This window comes from Myotis yumanensis, unplaced genomic scaffold (assembly GCF_028538775.1).
Source record: "Myotis yumanensis isolate MYYU_CA2020_CCGP unplaced genomic scaffold, mMyoYum1.0.hap1 SCAF_14, whole genome shotgun sequence".
Classification (NCBI taxonomy): Eukaryota; Metazoa; Chordata; class Mammalia; order Chiroptera; family Vespertilionidae; genus Myotis; species Myotis yumanensis.
In genome coordinates this window covers 26,646,445-26,666,698 of record NW_027223765.1, presented here as the reverse complement: position 1 = coordinate 26,666,698, position 20,254 = coordinate 26,646,445, and the positions used below count along the sequence as shown (strand labels likewise).

At 41.4% G+C, this 20,254-nt stretch overlaps 2 protein-coding genes and 1 long non-coding RNA gene across 4 annotated transcripts in view; 1 reads left to right on the top strand and 2 right to left on the bottom strand.

Annotated features, from left to right (window-relative positions):
• Positions 1–186: 186 nt before the first annotated feature.
• Positions 187–13,102, bottom strand: SRPRB (SRP receptor subunit beta). The gene is made up of 7 exons (XM_070433431.1): positions 12,926–13,102; positions 12,006–12,100; positions 11,048–11,125; positions 7,534–7,616; positions 5,519–5,655; positions 3,873–3,927; positions 187–2,086 (listed from the first exon to the last, which is right to left on the bottom strand). The coding sequence occupies exons 1-7, from the start codon at positions 13,083–13,085 to the stop codon at positions 1,873–1,875; spliced, it is 822 nt and encodes a 273-aa protein (XP_070289532.1). The 5' UTR covers positions 13,086–13,102; the 3' UTR covers positions 187–1,872.
• Positions 13,103–13,305: 203 nt separating this feature from the next.
• The window catches only part of LOC139022369 (uncharacterized), an 82,240-nt gene continuing 75,291 nt past the window's right edge, over positions 13,306–20,254 (top strand). Inside the window, exon 1 of one of the 2 annotated variants that reach the window (XR_011473693.1) lies at positions 13,306–13,454. This is a non-coding gene — a long non-coding RNA (uncharacterized lncRNA). Of the gene's footprint in view, positions 13,455–15,737; positions 15,911–20,254 lie in introns of those variants that run through there. The other variant, XR_011473694.1, reaches the window with a different exon arrangement.
• Positions 15,718–20,254, bottom strand: part of LOC139022364 (serotransferrin-like) — a 28,981-nt gene continuing 24,444 nt past the window's right edge. The window contains exons 15-17 of the mRNA XM_070433429.1: positions 19,007–19,191; positions 17,219–17,408; positions 15,718–15,889 (exon numbers count right to left, since the gene is read on the bottom strand). Coding sequence (XP_070289530.1) covers positions 15,834–15,889; positions 17,219–17,408; positions 19,007–19,191 — 431 coding nt within the window. The 3' untranslated portion in view covers positions 15,718–15,833. The remainder of the gene's footprint in view (positions 15,890–17,218; positions 17,409–19,006; positions 19,192–20,254) is intronic.

The following is a 20,254-nucleotide window of genomic DNA, read 5'->3' as shown; positions in this document are numbered from 1 at the left end:
CTGAATGTTTCGGAGCAGGGTCCTCAGGTCGGCTGTTCAACGTGCATCACAGAGAATTCTCATGCACACACATCAGAGAATCACTGAGACAGAACTTGCCTTCTTCAGACAACCTTTCTTAGGCCTTGAGTAAAATTCACCATTGCTCCCCTTCTGCAATCAGTTTTGGTGTTATGCTTCCTCCAGTAAAGTAAAACACTTTATTAACCAGAGAGAAAAAACAAATCTGAGAGAACCCAGGCCTCTTCACAGCAGCAACAAGCCATTGATTTTTACCCACATGAGCATCTACTATGATTATGCGAACACGTCACATTTATCACATTCCTCTCCGATTTCTGGTTCACTGTTCTTACCTACTTCCTTAAATGACTACTTGGGGAGTAAGGAAAGGGCAAGACTAGCAGTACAAAGGACAGGAAGGGCACTAGGAACAATGAGGCTTTCAGAAAAACTCTGCCAGGGTCAAGGTCTAACGTCGTCTTGTCTCAGCTTGCATTTATTTCATACACGAGCAGCAGGTGTGTGACACAATCTGGGAGAGCTGGAGTACCCTCATTCAGAGCTAGAGTGTGTACACGGGGACCATGCTCACTGGGACGCTGTCAGCTCCATTTGCTTTTATTCTTTGACTCTCCCTGATCCCTCAAGGCCAGGTTAGGTGCTCCTGCTGCGTGCTCCCAGGGCACCCTAGACATCTCCTGTTATGGCTCTTACCACACTGTTCTGGGGTTAGCTCCCCACATAGTCACGCCACCCTTGTTTCCTTTTAGGCGATAGTGGGGCTGGGCCCTAGGTGTGTGAAGCAAGGATAGGAGAGTTTGTCCAGTGTATACTGCAATCTTTAGGCCCTGGAAACTTACAGTTAGGCCTGAATCTAATACACACTCCCATCTGTACTCACTATACCGTGCTACTTAATCGCTTTGAGCTAAACAGGCTGTTTTATTTACCAAGGAATGTATTAATTTATAAAATCCATACATTTAAGAAGACAGCAAATAATCACTTTGAAAGGCCGTTTTTCTTAACGTCAGTGAAATGCATGTTAAAAATCCAGAGAACGTTTTTCATTTTGTATTTGTTCCATGGCATTCTAGCTAAGAGTACACAACAGGAGCTGATCAAACAGCACATGAAGATAGCTCAGGAGCCTTCAGCCTCCCAGAAAGCAGAACGGCTTCTAAATCTCCATATACTCCCCGTTAGGGGAAACCACTAGACCCTTGGCATATGGCAAAATAGCATTTACAGTTCTATCACTTGGGAATGATTAATTCCAAGGGCTCGTCACGTTTTGGAAACTTAAATGCTATGAGGGTGGAGTGTGGACAAGTCACTGAGCTGATGAAGAACAGACCCACTGTCAGCACAGCCTTGCTGCTTTGTATCTGTCTCCACATGTCGGGAGACCATATTGTAATTGTACATACAAATCTGAGAGTTCAAAAGGACTAAATGATATACTGTCCATGAACCTCAAGGGTAATTGGAAATTAACTGGTTCCATACACAGAGGTTTGTTTCCAGGAAAAAGGGACCAAAGCACAAGATAAGAAAACTTTTCAGATGGTAACCATGTTCTCATGATCTTCTCTACGTGGAGTCTGCTTGTCATGGTCACAAAGACGAACATCAAGCATACACTAACGGGACATCACATACACTTTAACAAAGGGAAGGCACACGAGTCAATAAAAGTGACAAGTTTGAAAGCAATAAGGGGAACTGGCCTTTTAAAAAAACTCCAGGCTGGAATTCTACAATAACTTGTTTCCAGAACAAGGAAATGTTTCTAACTACACCCTTTTCCAAAACTGTCCGTCACCACATTCACATTCACATTCACAGCTGGGTGTCTGGGTTTGCCCCTCAGGCGATTTTAGCCAGCCACTTCTCCAAGTCCTGGATGTCAGCAGAGCTGCTGTCCCCTCTCCCACCCTTGGCACTACACTCCACGAACTCCACTTTGAGGGGCAACTGCGAGAATTCAAATTCTTTGCCTTTCTTTCCCAGCTGAGCAGGGGCTGCGCTGGAACTGTCCAGTGTGCTGGGGGCCGCAGAGCGGGTGACTCGTAAAGTGTTGCTGTGAGGCAAAACGAAAAAAAGTCAGGAAGCAAACAGTTTAATCTTTAATATCACAAGTAAAGGCCTTTAGGAAATCAAGATACTTCCTAAATATTTCAGCACGCATTTAGATACTTAGTCATAAAACTGCCAATGATGCTATCATGACTGTTGAATAATCCTGTGCATTTATAAATCACTCTCTTGGATAAAAAGGTGAGATGGGGTCCAACCTTACATGCTAGATGACAGCAGTAAAGGGCCCAGGTCACACCAACCTCCTTTCAGCCCAGGGCCCCATCCACCAGGCTCTCCTGCATGATGCCATTTTTAAATACAGGGTGTCCCCCCTCCCAAAAATGTATACACAAGCTTTGAATTAATTATAAATGCAATGCTTATTAAAATACATTTCATTTTCAAAATTGAGCTATCAGCTGCTAAAGTGTGTATACAACTTTTTAGGATACCCTGTATGTATGTATTTTTTAAATATATGCTCTAAGTGTTATAAAAATGTAAGTTTCTGAAATTTAAGTGTGGGTAGATACGGTAATTATATTTATCTTTAGTCTTTTGGATTTAGAGCTTAGAAATCCACAAAATCCAGATTCTCAAATCCTATTTGGGCACAATTACTATTCTTCAACCTATTTAACCATTAAAATCCTCACAATTTAAGTTGCCTTACTGCCACCTGCTGGCCCTAATAAGCAGTGCATAAACAATGCTCTTGGGTCTACTCCCACCCTTTCTGCTATCTAAATGCTTTATTTTCTACTTTCTTACAAAATAAAGCATTTCTTGCTGCTGTAACATTGCATGAACATTCTTGAAGAATCCACAGGAAAAACTAAACACTACCTTGTTTAGAAAGACACACACACCTATGGAAAAAGTATTTAAAAAACAAATACAAAATCAAAATATTACCTACCTCTTGAGGAAAAAAGGGAAAAGCATTTGGGAAGAGCACATAGGGCCTATAGCTTTTGGGAAGGAGGACCTAAGCAAGGTGGTGGGTTAATGGATATTCATTTTAATATTCTTTAATCTCATATATGTGTTATATATTTTCCTTTGTATATAAGATATTTTATAATAAAAAACTTAAAAGGAAAAACCCCAAAACATTATATGTATTCCGCTCTTGCCATAATGTAGACATAATAAACCTTGTTATTCAGAAGACTAAAATGATTCAAAGATGACAGAGCCTAATTCTCACTAACACAGGATTAAACTAAAATTAGACTCCTACTTTAACTGATGCTAGCCTTTACAATTTTTTAACATTTTACTTCATTACAATACAGCATTTCCTTCTGGGTTGTTTTCTATGGCTCTTTAGAGTGAAAAGCAAATGGACTAAGGAAAGTGTGTTTTAAACATGGAAAGACTTGGGACTATACTGTTAAAAAAAGAATATACAAATAATATAATATTTTTTTCCTAAAGATAATTTCCAACAATTACAACAGAATATTTAGATACACCAAATCATCTACTTGTTTCAACCTCAGTAACTTAATGATACACAATATGTAGTCTCAGGAGAGTGGGCATGAAGAGTATGGGAAGAGATGATAACATGCAATTTTAGAAAGAAGAGAAGTTTGAAAGCAGCAAGACAAAAGTCAATTGTCACAAACAAGGAAAAACCCCATAAGACTAAAACCTTGCAGGTCAGTGGAGAGTGGGATGATATATTCAAAATGCTGAAAGAAAATAACTGTCAACCAAGAATATTATACCCAGCATAGCTGCCATTCAGATATTAACCAAGAGAACTTATTCATACTTACAGTTCTTTCTCAAGCTGTTGCTGAATTAACTTTGCTGATTTTGCCATTGTAATGTCTGTAAAGAAACAAGGACACTGTTATAGTTTAAACCAAAAGGGTCTTTTCCCAAGACTTCTTGTATATATGGGAAATTCCTATTTAAACCAGTACATTTCAACCTCACACATATTCTTTTCTTTTTATCCTCACCCAAGGATATTTTTCCATTGATTTTTAGAGAGAGTGGAGGGAAGGGAAAGAGGGGTTGTGAGAGAGAGAGAGAGAGAGAGAGAGAGAGAGAGAGAGAGAGATTAGTAGGCTGGGGATTGAACTTGCAACATAGGTACATGCCCTTGACCAGGAATTGAACCCGCAACCCTTTGATACACAAGCCAACACTCCAACCACTGAACCAGGGCCACACCTTTTTTTTTTAAAAAAAGCTTTTTATCACTAGTGGCTTCCTTATCAAAGTAAGCTTTACATTTGGATGTATGGGTTTTCCTATAATACAAATATATTAAGCTGGTGACTCTAAAATTGACTAGCTCTTTCATGAAAGTTTTCCATACCTTACAGATCTTTTAATTCAACATATATATAAATACCGCCAATGTAACAAAAATAAAACCTTACCAATGTTATGATTTTTAACAAGAGTCTTCACTCCAACAGAAACATCCTACCTGTCATATAAAAGTAAACTAAGCATACTGCCAACTGATATTAAAATGGTATGTTACAGCATCAAGTGCACATTGGTAAGAAACAAGCACTGGTTGCCCTAACTGGTTTGGCTCAGTGGTTAGAGCATGTACCTTGGTTGCAGGCACATCCCCAGTTGGGGGTGTGTGGGAGGCAGCTGATCGATGTTTCTCTCTCATCAATGTTTCTAACTCTCTATCCCTCTCCCTTCCTCTCTGTAAAAAATCAATAAAATATATTTTAAAAAAAGAAAGAAAAAAGAAACAAGCTCTGGTTTGGCACACAGCTGAAGCCAAGTAAATATTACACCCCTCCTTGTTATACTGAATAGGAGAAATAAAGAGAAGGTCAGGTAATGATCCTAAGACTCATTCCTGATTTGGCATTGTTAGATTACCTGATCACTTGTTAGAAATGCATTGGGCTCTTCATAGAATCAGATTTTCAGATTTGAAAGAGGCCTATAAAGATCAACTAGTCTATCTTATTTTAGAAGTAATGAAACTGAAGCCTAGTTTTATTGGGTGTGACTAAAAAGCTTTTAATCGTTACCAGGTTAAAGAAAAACTTCTGCAAACTCCCCCTGATGAAATACAGTAGATGATAAACTTGTTTGAAAGGAGAGATTCTACTTGTCCCTCCACAGCTGAGTATCTGATATGACATATTGTCAATCTGATGAAATTAACTAGGTAAAGTAAAATGACTTACAATTTTAAAAAGCAAAACACTATCAAAGAAACAATTATTATAGTCACTCCTTTGTCATGCCTTAAAGTAACATGATAATATTAGTAAAAATGCAGGAGCATAAATAAATTTTAAGAATTAATATCCTTCAATTTATAGCTCATTAGCAATTATCTCTCCTCATGAATAATAATAACTTAGGTAACTATATTAATTCTTAGTAGCAATCCCAGGAAAACCTCAATTATTATCGCCAGAAAATGTGATGGCACCTTGCTTATTGCAGGCAATTAAGAATGATGGTGCGTTCTTCAGACTCATACTGTCAACGAGGACTTGATACAGAAACTCGGCCACATCCTTCACCTCTCGCTGGAAGGCTGCACTATCCACAACAAACACAACAGCCCTGGAGGGGGAAAAATGAAAAACTGGCATGTCAGCATTCAACAGCATTTAATATTAAAAAATTATATCCTTAATTTTTCTTTAAGAGGAAAATCCATCCCAACAATAGAATTCTATACTCTGAAATTTATGGCATGAATGCATATACTAGAAAAGAAGACAAACCTAAAATCAATAAACTAAGCTACTACCTTAGGAAGCTTGAAAAATTAAGACAAATCACATCTAAAATAAGCAGGAGAAAATAAATAATGAAAGTTACAGCAGAAATCAATGAAATTGATAACCGGAAATCAATAGAGAACACCAACAAACCCAAAAGCTGGTTCTCTGAAAAAATAATCAACAATAAAATTGATAAACTTCTGCCAGTCTAAGAAAAAGAGAAAGGACACAAATTCCTAATATCAGAAATGAAAGAGGATATTACTATAGATCCCATGGATTATCAAAGAATAATGTGAACAACTCTATACTGACATATTTGATAACCTAGGTAAAATGGTTCAGTTCCTTGAAAGACACAATCTACCAAAACTCACAAGAAATAAACAACCTAAATAGGCCTACAACTATTAAAGAAACGGAATCAATAGGGCAGTGAAAATACTCTGTATAATACTATAATGGTGAATACATGTCATTATACATTTGTTCAAATCTGTAGTCTATATAACACCAAAAGTGAATCCTAATGTAAAATATAGACTCTGAGTGATTATGGTATGTCAACATAGATTCGTCAGTTGGAACAACTGAATCAATCTGGTGGAGGATGTTGACAACAGGGGAGGCTATCCATGTGTGGGGACAGGGATATATGGAAAATCTCTATGCCAAGGGTCCTCAAACTACGGCCCGCGGGCCGAAAACATTTATCCGGCCCGCCAGGTGTTTTTGCCACCGCTGCCTGTCCTGCTTAGCAGCCGACTCATCCCGGCCCGCAGTGCACATGTGTGGCATGTCTGAGGGACAGTGAACTGGACCCCTGTTTAAAAAGTTTGAGGACCTCTGCTCTATGCCTTCTGTTTACATTTTGCTGTGAACCTAAAACTGCTCTAAAAAAATTGATTTTTAAAATCACACCAACAGTCTCATCTGTACTAGATTGCTCATCAGCACCATCTTGTGGCCAGGGAAGCAATAAAATGTAAGTCAAACATCTTCAAAAAATAAGTAAAAAAACAACTACCTCATTCCATCAAACTTAAGATTCCATCCATTAAAAGACATTATTATTTCAGGTACAACTAAGAAAGAAAAAACACTGCGAATTATAACTATGATACCATCAACTGTAAGTAGTATTTCAATTTAATAGATATTTAAAATGTCTTAAAAATCAGTGAAATCTAGTATATTAATTTTCCTTTTGAGTTTTTATCAGAGTTAGAAACTAAATAAGAATAAGCATCTTAAACTGTAGCACAAAAATTTTAGGAAATAAGAGTTAGTAACATTAGAACAATACTAAAATATGAAAATACAGTTCTGTACTTTTGAGGTATCAATTTTAGGTAATTTAAAAATATATAACGTTGGATTTTAATAACTTCTAGGATTCCACTTACCTTTAAAATCCTTCTTTCAGATTTTAATAGTTCTATACATTATTAAATTTGTCCCCAGAGTAACTGAAAACTTTATTAACATGATGATAAGGGTTAACACTTTATGAACACTCTTGAGAAAGAGGTCAAATGTTACCTCACATAATCCTCATAAAATCCTAGTGAAGGTAGGCTTGCAACCCAGAACTGGCTGACCCCAGGGTCCAAGCCCTTTCCACTCCAGGATACCAGATGCTTCCCAAATACCATCAGAGCAAACATGTTTTGACATACAGATTTCAGGCAAGCCCAAGCCACTTCCTACTCACCGGGCTGAAGCCTTAAACCGCTCTAAGAACTGAAGCCTCAAGCTCTCGTGGCCAGGGAGGTCAATCAAGGTCAGGTTAGTGCCCTAAGGATGGCAGCAATAACATTAAATTAATGTTTTGGTCCTGATTCACATTCACCACATAAACCTTTCATATCAGATTTCAGGTACCAGAATACTGGCCAATTAATTAATCAAAAAAATGTTCACTCTAATTAATCAATGAATCAAATGTTCACCAAGCATCTTCTATTTATAAATCATCAATCGAGGAACAATGAGCAAAAACAGATATGGTCCCTGCTCTAACAGGCCTTATGATCAGAAAGATCAACACAATGTAAAATTACATATACGTCAATGTAAAATTACAACTCTGATACATGTTCTGAGGGGACATGAGAAAACCTGGCCCTGTCTGGGGGAGTCAGGGAAGCGTGGTCCATCTGAGGCTGGGGAAATACACTAGTATAAATAATAGCACAACTAAATAATATAACACCCTATATTTTACCATATAGTATGTTACCATTACAAGGATCCCCAATTTTTATAACAAAACATTCTTTTACATTTCCACCATAATTTAATTTTAAATATGTCTACCAGACACACCATTTGTTCTAACTCTGTCAGTATTTTGTGTCAATTCTTGATCCAGATGACAATCACTGAAACAGGGAGGACTGTGCCCTACCCAGCAGACTCATTAAGCACCATTTAAGTGCTATTCATTCCAGGCCTTCATCCTTGAGCTCAGGTTCAATGTAGATGTGACAATGCAGAAAGGCAAGACTCTCAGATACAGCTCTGGCACACGTATTGTCAGACCCATGAGTCATTTCTCAGATACTCTACCTTATCCATAGCCATCCTTAACCATTGTTTAGCAGGAGGGAGTCAGTGTCACTCAGATCTGACATAAATATAGCTAGACTTATTATGACCTGTCACTTAGTCTGTGCAGTCTTTTATGGACAAAAATATGATGTGTATTTTTTTTTTTTAAATACAGGTAAGAGTCTAAGGATCTCAGGTTGGGACCCACTACCACATTTCATAATCAGCACAGCAGCAAACACTATTAAATAATCCATAGATGCATTACTATCCTGACAGAGAGACTAGAACTAAAACATAAGGGGGTAAGAGAAACAGTAAAAAAAGAAGGGAGGAATTTCTACATATTTAATAAAAATATGTAAGTTTCAGATGTAATGTTAAGCTTTCTGAAAACCACCTTAAAGAAGTAAAAAGAAATAGGTAATATTAATAATATATATTATTTAATCCAACATACAGGGTGGGGAAAATACAATCTACACTAATAAAAGACAAAGATGCTAATTGACCATACCTTTGCTACACCCATCAGCCAATCAGAAGAGTATGCAAATTAACCCAATGAAGATGGCCGTTAAATTTGCATACTGCAGGTGGGGCGGGGCAACGCCATCCGCCGCCCGCCCCACCGCGGGATCGGGCCTGCCATCTGCCATCCGGGGAGCGGGCCTAAGCCAGCAGGTGGTTATCTCCCGAGGGGTCCCAGACTGTGAGAAGGCACAGGTCGGGCTAAGGGACAACCCCCCCCCCCTCCACCAATGCATAAATTTTTGTGCACCAGGCCTCTAGTTAATAAATAATAATACAAGAATAAACTCTTTCACGTATTCACGACTCTAAAACTACTTTTGCCCCACCCTCTATTTCAAATATTATCCTTTTAACATATAATGTTAAAAAATCAAGACATTAATGTATTTTACATTCTTTTACTCATTCCAAGTCTTCAATGTCTGGTGTGTATTTTACATTTATAGCACCGTTCCATTTGGACTAGTCACATTTCAGGTGCTCAATAGTCACAAGTGGCCAGTGATGACTCTAATGGAAAGTATCGGTCCTAAGGCATACCCTGGAATACCCCACTTTATTTATTTATTTATTTATTCGTTTATTCATTTATTTATTTATTTATTTAAAATATGTTTTTTATTGATTTTTTACAGAGAGGAAGGGAGAGGGATAGAGAGTTAGAAACATCGATGAGAGAGAAGCATCGATCAGCCGCCTCCTGCACACCCCCTACTGGGGATGTGCCTGCAACCAAGGTACATGCCCTTGACAGGAATCGAACCCGGGACTCTTCAGTCCCCAGGCTGACACTCTATCCAGTGAGCCAAACTGGCCAGGGCTGGAATACCCCACTTTAAAAAACCTGGTACAAGTGCCCCAAGGATTAAAGATCTCCCAAACCTGAAATTTCAAAATTTGAATATTAGGAGTTTAAAAAGTACTTGGCCAAAAAGAATGTCATTGTTGAAAAGAGCAAAAATATCTCTAAGACATTTAAAAGGATGTCTCTTGATTTTGCTTACAATGTTTAATTCTGGAAGCACCAGAAAAGTAGAAGGAACACAAGAAGAGAAGGTCTCTAAGATCACCTTTTTTAAAAATTCTTCCGAGGATATTTTTTTCATTGATTTTTTTTTTAACAGATAGTAGAAGGGAAGGGTGGAGAAAGGGAGGGAGGGAGGGAGAGCAGGAGACAGAGAGAGAGAAAGAGAAACAGAGATGTGAGAGACACATTGATTGGTTGCCTCCTGCATGCACCCTGACCCAGGGTAGGACGAACCTGCAGCCCAGGTACATGCCCTTGACTGGGAACCAAACCATCGACCCTTAGATCTAAGGGTCAGCACTCTAACCACTGCGCATGCTGGCCAGGGCTAAGATCACCATTTTAATTCATCCATCTATATATCTATCTCTCCAATCAGCCACCCAGACTTCCTTCTACTCACTCACCAAATACTAACTAAGCATTATAACTGACTTGATAGTCACTATTGACACCATAGAGCTACATAGGTATGTAAAAAGTCTTTCTCATGACTCCTTACTGGTATTTTTTAAAATATACTCATGTATACTCTTTAAGATATTCACTGCAACATTGTATGTAAAGCAAAAGATTATAACAAACTAAATGTCTGTTAATAGGGCTCTTATTAAATAAGAAGTATATTGTATGGTACAGCCAAAAAATTAAAGGACATAAAGATATGTTTGTAAATGCATAGACCACCTGAAAGGGTACACAGGATATGGGAAGTTATTGCCTCTAAGGAGAAGACTCAGTAGTAGGGACAGGAAAGGCAAAATTACCTTTCACCAAAGATCCTTATTAACATTTTGAATTTTTGTCCCATATACATGTATTATATAGTCAAAACATAAATGAAAAGAGAAAGGCTTGATGCTCACCCTTAAGACACAGAAACAAAAACTAATGAATATGATGTAACATCAGTGTACATGAGGTACAACAAAGGAGAGAGGGCATGATTAAATCTGTTGCCTGGATGGTCAAGACCAGAATTTGTCACATGGATTATATTTATCCATAACAATAAGCTACACCCTTAGACGAATTTATGTTAGAAATGTCCTTTCCTGACACATCATAGTGAAGTAAAATGGTCAAGACTCCCAACATTCTAGGAACTGCTTACCCTGGAATTGTTGACTCTGTACGCAGCAGAGCTGTCAGTGATGGAAGTCTGAGTGTCTCTGTAAAGGCCCGTTAACAACTGTAAAAAAAATAATAACATGGGTGAGATCAGCGTAAACATGTAAATAGCAAATTTTAAGAGAGTAATTTTGTTCTAACGCTCCTATGTGGTCAAATAAATGAGTGTTGTTTGCAAAAGGTGAAAAGAACCATGCTGATTTTTTTTTTCCCCTTTACTTGTAGAAAAAAAAATCTACTTAATTGCAAACTTTATTCCCTTCTTCCCCATTTGAGAGGGGTGGGGAAATCCATGCTTTTTTCAAATAAGAGTTTCAAATGGTTAGTGGCCAAATTTGCCAACTGTCCCTACACATTTTTAATTACTTAAAGAGTATATTTAATATACTTAAAGAGTATATTTCTTTATTGGAAGGAAAATCTTTTATACTCTCAAAAGGAAGAATAATGAGAGCATCTCTGCTACTCTCCATAGCAAAAAACAAGCAAAAATACTAAACAGATTACAAATATTATCTCTGAAAAGAAACCTAAGGAGCCCAATGACAAAGAATCACCCTTTTAAAATTTTTCTTTGACAAGCTATCAGGAGAGTATACTGTACAATTGATTATACACCATATACAGATCAATGTCTTCTATCTTTCCAGGAGTTCCGGCATCCTTAGCCATAGCATGAAAGTGGTTACATAAAACCTTTAAATGGGATAAGGACTAAATGTCAGTATCTGGTAAGCACAAGAAAATAGAAATGGTAAAAAAAAAAAATCCAGTTCATGAGTTTTCAGGAGTCTTCTTGTCCTTCCAAGTGCGTCAAGAATCAACTACCCAATTTATTAGCATCAGTTTCTTCTCCAAAATAAATCATGACCTGACAGAAATAATGGGAATCCCTAAATTTTCCTATCAGGTTTGAGAGAGATGTAAACCAAAGCATTTACTCTGACAAAGAGCAATGTCTTCCCGGAGTCACAAAGGCCAACAAGAAGAACGGCTCTCTGACTGCTCCTTCTGCTGCGGATGAACTTCCACAACACTGTGGGGAGAGAGAAAAAGAACCAAGGTTAGGCCTTATCAGCAACAGTGTGTGTGTACGGTTGGGGTGAGGAAATTAACAGAAGTCTACAACAGAACTCCGCAATTACTAGTATAGGAAACTTACTTTTTTAAAAAAATATTTTATTGATTTTTTACAGAGAGCAAGGGAGAGGGATAGAGAGTCAGAAACATCGATGAGAGAGAAACATCGATCAGCCGCCTCTTGCACACTCCCCACTGGGGACGTGCCCGCAACCAAGGTACATGCCCTTGACCGGAATCGAACCTGGGACCCTTCTGTCCGCAGGCCGACGCTCTATCCACTGAGCCAAACTGGCCAGGGCTAGGAAACTTACTTTTATTGTTATTGTTGTTACAGACCCCACTGGGTACCGGCCACTATCAAGTATCAACTTTTGTGTGCACCCCGTACACCCCGACAGTGGACTAAGTGCAACGTAGTCTAATAAATTCTGTATCCCCAGCGCCTTGCAGGCAAAAACATGCGACGCTCAAACTTGAAGTAGAGGCCCTGTGAGCCTTGGTAGTAAACGCAATATAAGGGGGTAACACACCCTCAGGCTGAACAGGGGCTGAAGAAGAGTAATCCGTTCCCCGATGACTAGGACATCCCTTCGAGGGTCGCGAGGGTTCCCCTTTAACTCAGCGTTGCTCCCCCTGCTTCGGGCAGGAGGACAGTGTGTCCTCAGGGGTGAGTCTCCCTCTATAGACGCCCCCCAGGTGCCTTCTCCGCCCGGCATCCTCCCAGTCCAAGCCCGGACTCCCCGCCCTGTACCCTCCATAAGCACCGCCGCCCCTTTACCCAGCGTCAGCAGCACCGCGAGAAGCGCCACCACGACTGACAGCAGCGTCGGGTCCCTCTGCTGGAGCTCCTGCCGCAAGGAGTCCAGGTAGGGCTGGAAGGCGCCCCCGACACCGCCACCACCATCATTCCCCATTCGCCGGGAGTCCGCGGAAGCCATGCTGAGATGCGTGCGTGGTCTGCGGCGCCGCAAATGCAACGTGTCCCTGCGCTCTGCGCAGACGTACGAAGCGGAGCGTCACGGGAGTGGTAGTTCCTGAGTTATATTTACTCCGCGAGGGCCATGGTCCCGAATGTCCTGATGGGAGTTGTAGTTCTTTTTTGTCGTACAGTGCGTACCTGTCGTACAGTGCGTACCTGCCGCACGCGCGAGCGGGCCGCCACGGGAATTTCTCCAGTGAAACCTTGATCCTTGGAGATAAATGTCACATGTCGCCGCCCTCTTCATGCTTTTGACATAATGCTGGAGGAATAAAACGAGTGGCTGGAGAAATCCCCACTGGGGATTTCTAGTCGCTCCTTCCCTCAGGTGAGTCTTGTGAGGAACTCACACGTTACCGAAACATTTCTTTTTATTTGTTGATGGGTTTTTTTAATTGTGGAGAGTATTATAGATGCCCCCCATTTTTCCTCCGTCACCCAGCCCCCAGGCTTCACGGCACTGTTGTCTGTGTCCATGGGCTACGCATACAAGTGTTTTGGGTAATCTCTTCCCGTCCCTCCCAACCCGTCCCCTCTGAGATTGGCCAGTGTGTTCCATGTGCCCATGTCTGTGAAGCTACTTTGTTCATTAGATTCCACATGTGAGTGAGATCATGTGATACCTGTCTTTCTCAGTCTGGCTTATTTTGCTTAGCATAATACTCTCCACGTCCCTGCAAGAGAGCCCTCTTTTTTGCTGCTGCAAAGAGTTCCATGGGGTAAATGCCCCACAGCTTTTTTTAATCCATGCATCTGCTGATGGGCACCTGGGCAGTTTCCACATCTTAGCTACAGAGGCATTTCATCTGAATATAATGGGGCATGGGATTGACAGAGGATGGACGGTGTGATAGGGGGATACAGAGAAGTATCTGGTGAACATGATTTCAGACATTTCTCTGTACATATACACGGATCATAAGGCAATCTAGAGAGAGGGATAAATAAAAATACACAAATTATTTTAAGGAGCTATAGCATGCACTGCTATATTTGCAGTCCCTAGAACAGTGTCTGGCTCATGGTAGGTGCTCCCAAAAGTTGTTGACAAAGTTGGGTTTGTTGACTCATTGCAATAATACAGACTACACCCCCATGGGGTATCTCACCAAACAAAGGAAAAGAAAGCTATAGGATTTGGGGTAAGGGTGGAGTTTGGTGAATATTAAATAAGGCAGAATGTTGATAGGCTCAAGGCAAAGTAGGGCTGTGTGTGTGTGAAGAGGTGAACTCAGGTCTTCACTGCAAAGTGCACCTAGAATCCTGTTTCCATGGACATTAGAAATTTAAGAGAGATGTGGACTGTTGTGTCCAGAAACTCCCTTTCTGCAGCTCCGTGCCTGAGTGTAAATTGAGGCTGTGGAAGGAGTTAAGAACTAAAGGGGCAAACTGAAGAGTTGTTTAGAGGGCAAAATCAGCAGAACTTGCTGGCCTTGGACATGGAATGAGAGAAAACAGGGAGTTGAAATTTGACTCCTCACTTTATGGCTCCTGTGAGGGTAAAAGACCATGACTTTAGCTGGTGTGAAATACATGTAAACAACAGTTAGGTTAGGGAAGCAGGAAAGGGAAGGGGCAGGATGATTACCTCAGTTTTTTGACGTGGGGATTTCTGGTTCCTGTGAGAGCTCTACAAGTATAGCTCCACAGTAAGGAGGAGGGGGTATGAGTGTGGGGACACTGGAGGCAGGGGTCAGAAATATAGACGTAGATGCCCAAGAGTCACTCACATTGTTTAGGGTGGGCCTGCAAAGTGAGAAGAGTGCTGGGTCAAGAGAAGAACCCCAGAATTATTTCCCTACAATTTCAGGGCTGGCAGGATGAGCCCAAAGTAAGGCCACAAGTGGACAGAGGGACTACCAGGACAGAGAAGCTGGAGACTTGCAAGGAAGAGTGAGTGGTCAGCTGTATCAAGTGCAGCACATAGCCTCAGGAAAGAAAGAACTAAAACTGGTTTTCACAATTGGCAGGTGGGTGGCGATCTTAGCCAGGGTAGCTACAGAGAAGTGAGTGGAGCGGAAGGCTGATTTCCGTATGTTCAGCCGTTAATAATAAAGGTGGCATGGAAAGAGCGAGCCTCCATCTTTCAGGAGTTTGACTGAGAAGGGGAGGAGACAGGGCAATGACGGCTGTGGGAATCGGGATCAAGGGATGATTTTTAGCAAGAAGATGTTCCAGTGATTCACTTTTCCAACCAGTTAGAATCAGGATCTGATGAAATTCATTTAAAAAAGTATATATATATATATATATATATATAAATATTTTATATTCTTTTTCTGTAGTCTATCTCAATAACTCACTCTGCATTCTCCTTCCTGCCCCTACCCTAGCATCACATACACACACACACACACACACACACAACCACACAGCCACATACACTTGATTGCATTATAATGACCATGCAGACCCCTTTTAGAAAGAATTCCTAGTGGGACTGTACCCAGGAGGTGTGGCTATGGCACCACAACCGAAGCTGTGGGAAGAATCAGAGCTTGAGCTCTGAAGGAAGGGCTCAATTGCACATGTGTTTAGATGGATAGTATAGAAGAAAGCCTTCCAGGACAAACATTTAGGAAAGAATGAAGTTTTTAAAAGGTAAAACCAGTAATATTTTTTATTTATTTCCTGCACAGATGGCAACATTGAACTATGAAGGCAGCCAAAAAACCCTCAGGCCAGATGAGCTCCCAGCTCCATCAGCTCATGGCCCCGTTTTTGGAGTTAAAGGTTTATGGAAAGTGCAGGCTTCCAGGAGTTCTGTAGGGGAAGAGAAGAAAGGTAGGAAAGTCAGTATATACCTATATTTATTTTCTGTCGAGTGAATAAACAGTTAAACCTAATACAAAAGCATCCCAGTGGCCTTCTCCACTTGCCTGCATAGGCCTTGTGCCTACCCCAGGTCATGCCCCATGCCAAGGATGGTAACACGATTTCCCTGCCCTGCATCATCCCCCACCTGGTGTCTTATAGGCAGAGCTCCTACACTTGAGTCCATGTGATTGGGAGGAGCCTGCGAGTACTGTCTTCTCTGACCTCTCTAGGCTGGAAAGGAACCACCATAGCAAGATGCACTAGGCACCTGCATGAGCCAGTTTCCGTACTAGGGGCAGGGGATGGAGCAGAGAACAGCAGAGCCAGACTTTCTCCCCTCTTGGAGGATATAGACTGGTTAATTATAACTGGGTGCTCACAACCGTGGCCATGGGCAAGCATGTTCCTTACATCAGAATCATGTGGGGCAGCTGTTAAAGTGCGGAAACCCTGACTGTGGCACAGACTTGCTGATTCAGTATCCACAGGGCCTGGGAATCAGAATCCACATGGCCATGGTCCTTAAGATATGCTTTCTTAAGGGCTATGGCTCACTTATATGCACACAAAAGTTGATGTATATTCACCCTATAGCATGTTATTCTCCCACATCTTCCAAATGATTTCAAGTGTTTAAATGAGGTCCAACATATAGTGCACATGTACTTTTTTGTTATTTAATTCTGAGAAAACTGGTGTTCCAGATGAGTATTATATATGACAACTTTATAGTTACCAGAATTATCATTGTTCAAGCTCTCAAGAGCAGCACTGTGTTAAAGAACTTTCTGCGTTGATGGAAATGCATCTTTGCTCACCTATGTGGAGCCACATGTAGCTGTTGAGCACTTGAATTATGGCTAGTGTGACTGAGGAACTAAATTTTTCATTCTGTTTAATTTTAAGTAATTTAAATTTAAATGGTGTTATATAGCTAGGGGCTGCCATATTAGACAGTGCAACTCTGTATGAAAAATGGATTTTAGTGCAGAGCAATGGGCATAGGCACATAAATCCCTTCTTTTCTTCGCAATAACATGGAATTCTGCATATCCAGGCAGCTCACTACTTCAGTGCCCTGAGGCAATTGCCTTCTTGCCAACTGCCCATACAAGTAGCCTTCATATGTTCTGGGATTATGTTGTTCCCTCATTGTTTCATCTTGTCCATTGGTCATCTCCTGGAGCTGTAGCCCACTTCTCCTTTTGTCCTCACCACCCAGAACCCTGCCCACATTTGCTTTGCAGCTTCCCCCATGCTGTTCCTCCTACTCACTTGAAGTTGAGCACTGTCTCAGGTTACCCACAGCCGTGACATACTCCGCTCCTAAGTAGGATTCGTACGTTGTTCTGCCCTGAAGTTCGGCCAAACATTTTGTATCATCCCTGAACAGCAGGTCCTTGGTTTTAGATTGGAACAGACAAAAGTCGCTCAAGCAGCCATTTTCGTTTTTTCCATATTCAGCCTGTCAAATGAATAGGAAGTGCTGAGGACTGTGGAAGTGAGCAACTAGGAACATATGGATGGGATAGAGGAGACTAAAAGTTAGGAACCAGCTTTGGAAAGCAAGGGAAGCTACAGAGGATGCCTCAGGATCTCTCCACCTCCCTCACCTGGCATTCACCCACTTTTGGCCCCAGCTCCATGCTTTCATGAAGTCCCAAAGTCCTCTGTAGGGTTTTTCCTGGTCCATATCCTCTGTAGAGTCCCTCCCACCCAGCCACCTGCTCCCGATTTCTCTGATCTCTCCACCCCACTTCCTTGGCCATGGCCTCATGGGCTGCTTGAAATGAGAGGACAGGCAGAAACATGTCCCTTCCAAGTGTTACTGTCAAAGAAGATGTTAAACATGAGCCACCCAATAAGTGGTGGTATAGGTGGTTGTTACAAGTTCATGTTTGACTAAATTTTTTTTAATCTTCACCCACGGGTATGTTTTTATTGATTTTTAGAAAGAGAAGAAGGGAGAGAGAGAAACATTGATGTGAGAGAGAAACATCTGTCAGTTGCCTCCTGTAAGTGCCCCAACCAGAGATTAAACCCGTAACCTAGGTATGTGCCCTGACAGGGAATCAAACCCGAAACCTTTCAGTGTACGGAACGACACTCCAACCAATTGAGCTACCTGGCTAGGGCTTTACTACATTTTTTTATCCTATCTTGGGCAAGAGGCTTAATTATTCCACGCTTCCTAAGATTATAAGTGAAATGATGATTACATAAAGTTTAGCATTCCACCTAGCACCTAGGAAATCTTCATTAAATCTGAATTATTAATATAATTTTCCTTAAGAGGACTCACAAAGATATGCTATCTTAATTTTTAAAAAATAAAACTAATGATGAATCAATAGGCAAGTAGTATTTGTGGGTAGAGGAGCCTTTAGGATTAGAATACTCATTAGAATGTTACTATATGAGTCAGCTGGCGTGGCTCAGTGGTTGAGTGTTGACCTATAAATCAGGAGCTCATGGTTCAATTCCCCGTCAGGGCACATGCCTAGGTTGCGGGCTTGATCCCCAGTGTGGGGTGTGCAGGAGGCAGCTGATCAACGATTCTCTCTCATCATAGATGTTTCTATCTCTCTCTCCCTCTCCTTTCCTCTCTGAAATCAAAAAGAGTACGCAGGTAGCCCCTCTCCTCACCAACACCGGCCAGAGGAAAAGCTCCATGAAGGTTGGGAGCTTGGATTTTTCTGGATGTTTGAGTGGTTCTCAGTCTGTCTAAGCAAGGGAAACACAGATCCACATTTCATGACCTGTATCAGGGAGGTCTGGGAAACAGAATCAGTCCTTTTCATTTTAAAAAAATGCAGATGTGCAGAAAACGAGGGTACCAAGGGCAAAGCAGGAAGACAGACCTGAGGACATGCACATCAGATGGGGGCTAATCTCGTGACCAGGAGAGCCAGGCCTCGGAGCTGCAGTTCCACAATCCATACCCTCCCAATTCCAGTTTCCAGAAAGAGAATGCAGGAATAGGGGCTCCATTTAGCTGTGAGCTCCTCCCAGGTAATCCACACCACCCAGAATGAAAGGGTGGAAGCCCTGGCTGGTCCCTACCTGCTGTTGACCTAGCACCTCCTGAACACAAGCTGCCTTATCTTGCCTTGAGACCACAGCATGATTTGGGGATCGGGCTAGGTGGCAGTTCTCAGCCTCGGTCACAGGCTTCCTGGTGCCATCAGGGCACAGCAGCTTGAAATTTTCCTTCTGTAGGTCCTTAGCCCAGTCAGCAGTGTTCTTTCCTGGAAATAGAGAAGGTGGGTCAGCCACAGCTGACAGCTTTGGTCAAGTCACCCTCTCCGGGGCACTGTGACCGATCCACTGGTGTATGGAGGGCCCGGACCCAGTGGCCAGCAGAAGTGCACACAGTGATGTGGAGAGGAAGAGACTTACCAGGAATTCCTAGCGACCACCCCTTCCAACCTGCCCCACCCAGCCAGAGAAGAGGACTGTATTCTGTGGATGCTGTTCCAAAAGTTCTTCATTTCTACTAAATTCCAAAGCGTTCGGGCCTCTTGCTCCAGTGTAGGAAGTCCGTGAACCCCTCAACTGGTTGACAGTCTCTATGCTCTACCTTCTTGCACCAACAAGCAAAGGAACTTCCCCAGAAGCCCTTTTGGAAACTGCAGCAGTGTGTTAAGTCTGACTCATACTGGCTCCGTTTGAAAATGTGTACATTTCTCTGTGCACACAGGTCCATACCCTGCTCTCAGCCCTTTGCTTCACCGTCTCTGTATTTTCTCTGGAAAAGAAATTCTTACCCATTCTCAGGTTTCTGGCTCTTTCCTCCAGAGCAATTCTCAAATGTTTTCCCGTCTCTCCTAATCTTTTCCTTAATTCAATTTTCATTTAATTTTTGTCATTTAATGGAACAACTAATAGATGGATTCACTATTATAAAATTTTATATTACTTACGTATAAAGTCAAAATACCTGTTTTCTGCACTCCCAAAATGTACCCTTTTAGTGTTAATAGAAAACTCAAATTGCCTAACCATACACATCTTCACCCACCTTTAAACATTTCTCCTTTCCTTTCTTACCAGTTCCAGTTCTACCCATTTAGAGGTAGAACATACCTCTAAATGCTGTGTGAACTCAGAACCAGCACAGTGAGGGTACATTAATTAGGGGAAGCTAGCTGGAAGAGGCAAGATTTTACGTATCTTGTAATGTATAGGATTGGGGGGAGGAGAAAGGAATGCTTCTCTGGGAAGGTGGAGGGCACTGGTAAGACTCAGGGAGGTACACACCTGGTGTTTCTAATGGGTGAAAGGAGAATGGCCCCACTGGGACAGTCTGGG

Coding starts and splice junctions, on each gene's coding strand:
- SRPRB (XM_070433431.1), bottom strand. CDS start 13,085: ATGGCTTCCGCGGACTCCCGGCGAATGGGGAATGATGGTGGTGGCGGT. Junction 11,126..12,005: donor AGACATTGCTCTTTGTCAGA/GTAAATGCTTTG, acceptor TTTTTTTTACAG/TTGTTAACGGGCCTTTACAG. Junction 7,617..11,047: donor ACAGAGTCAACAATTCCAGG/GTAAGCAGTTCC, acceptor TGCCATCCTTAG/GGCACTAACCTGACCTTGAT.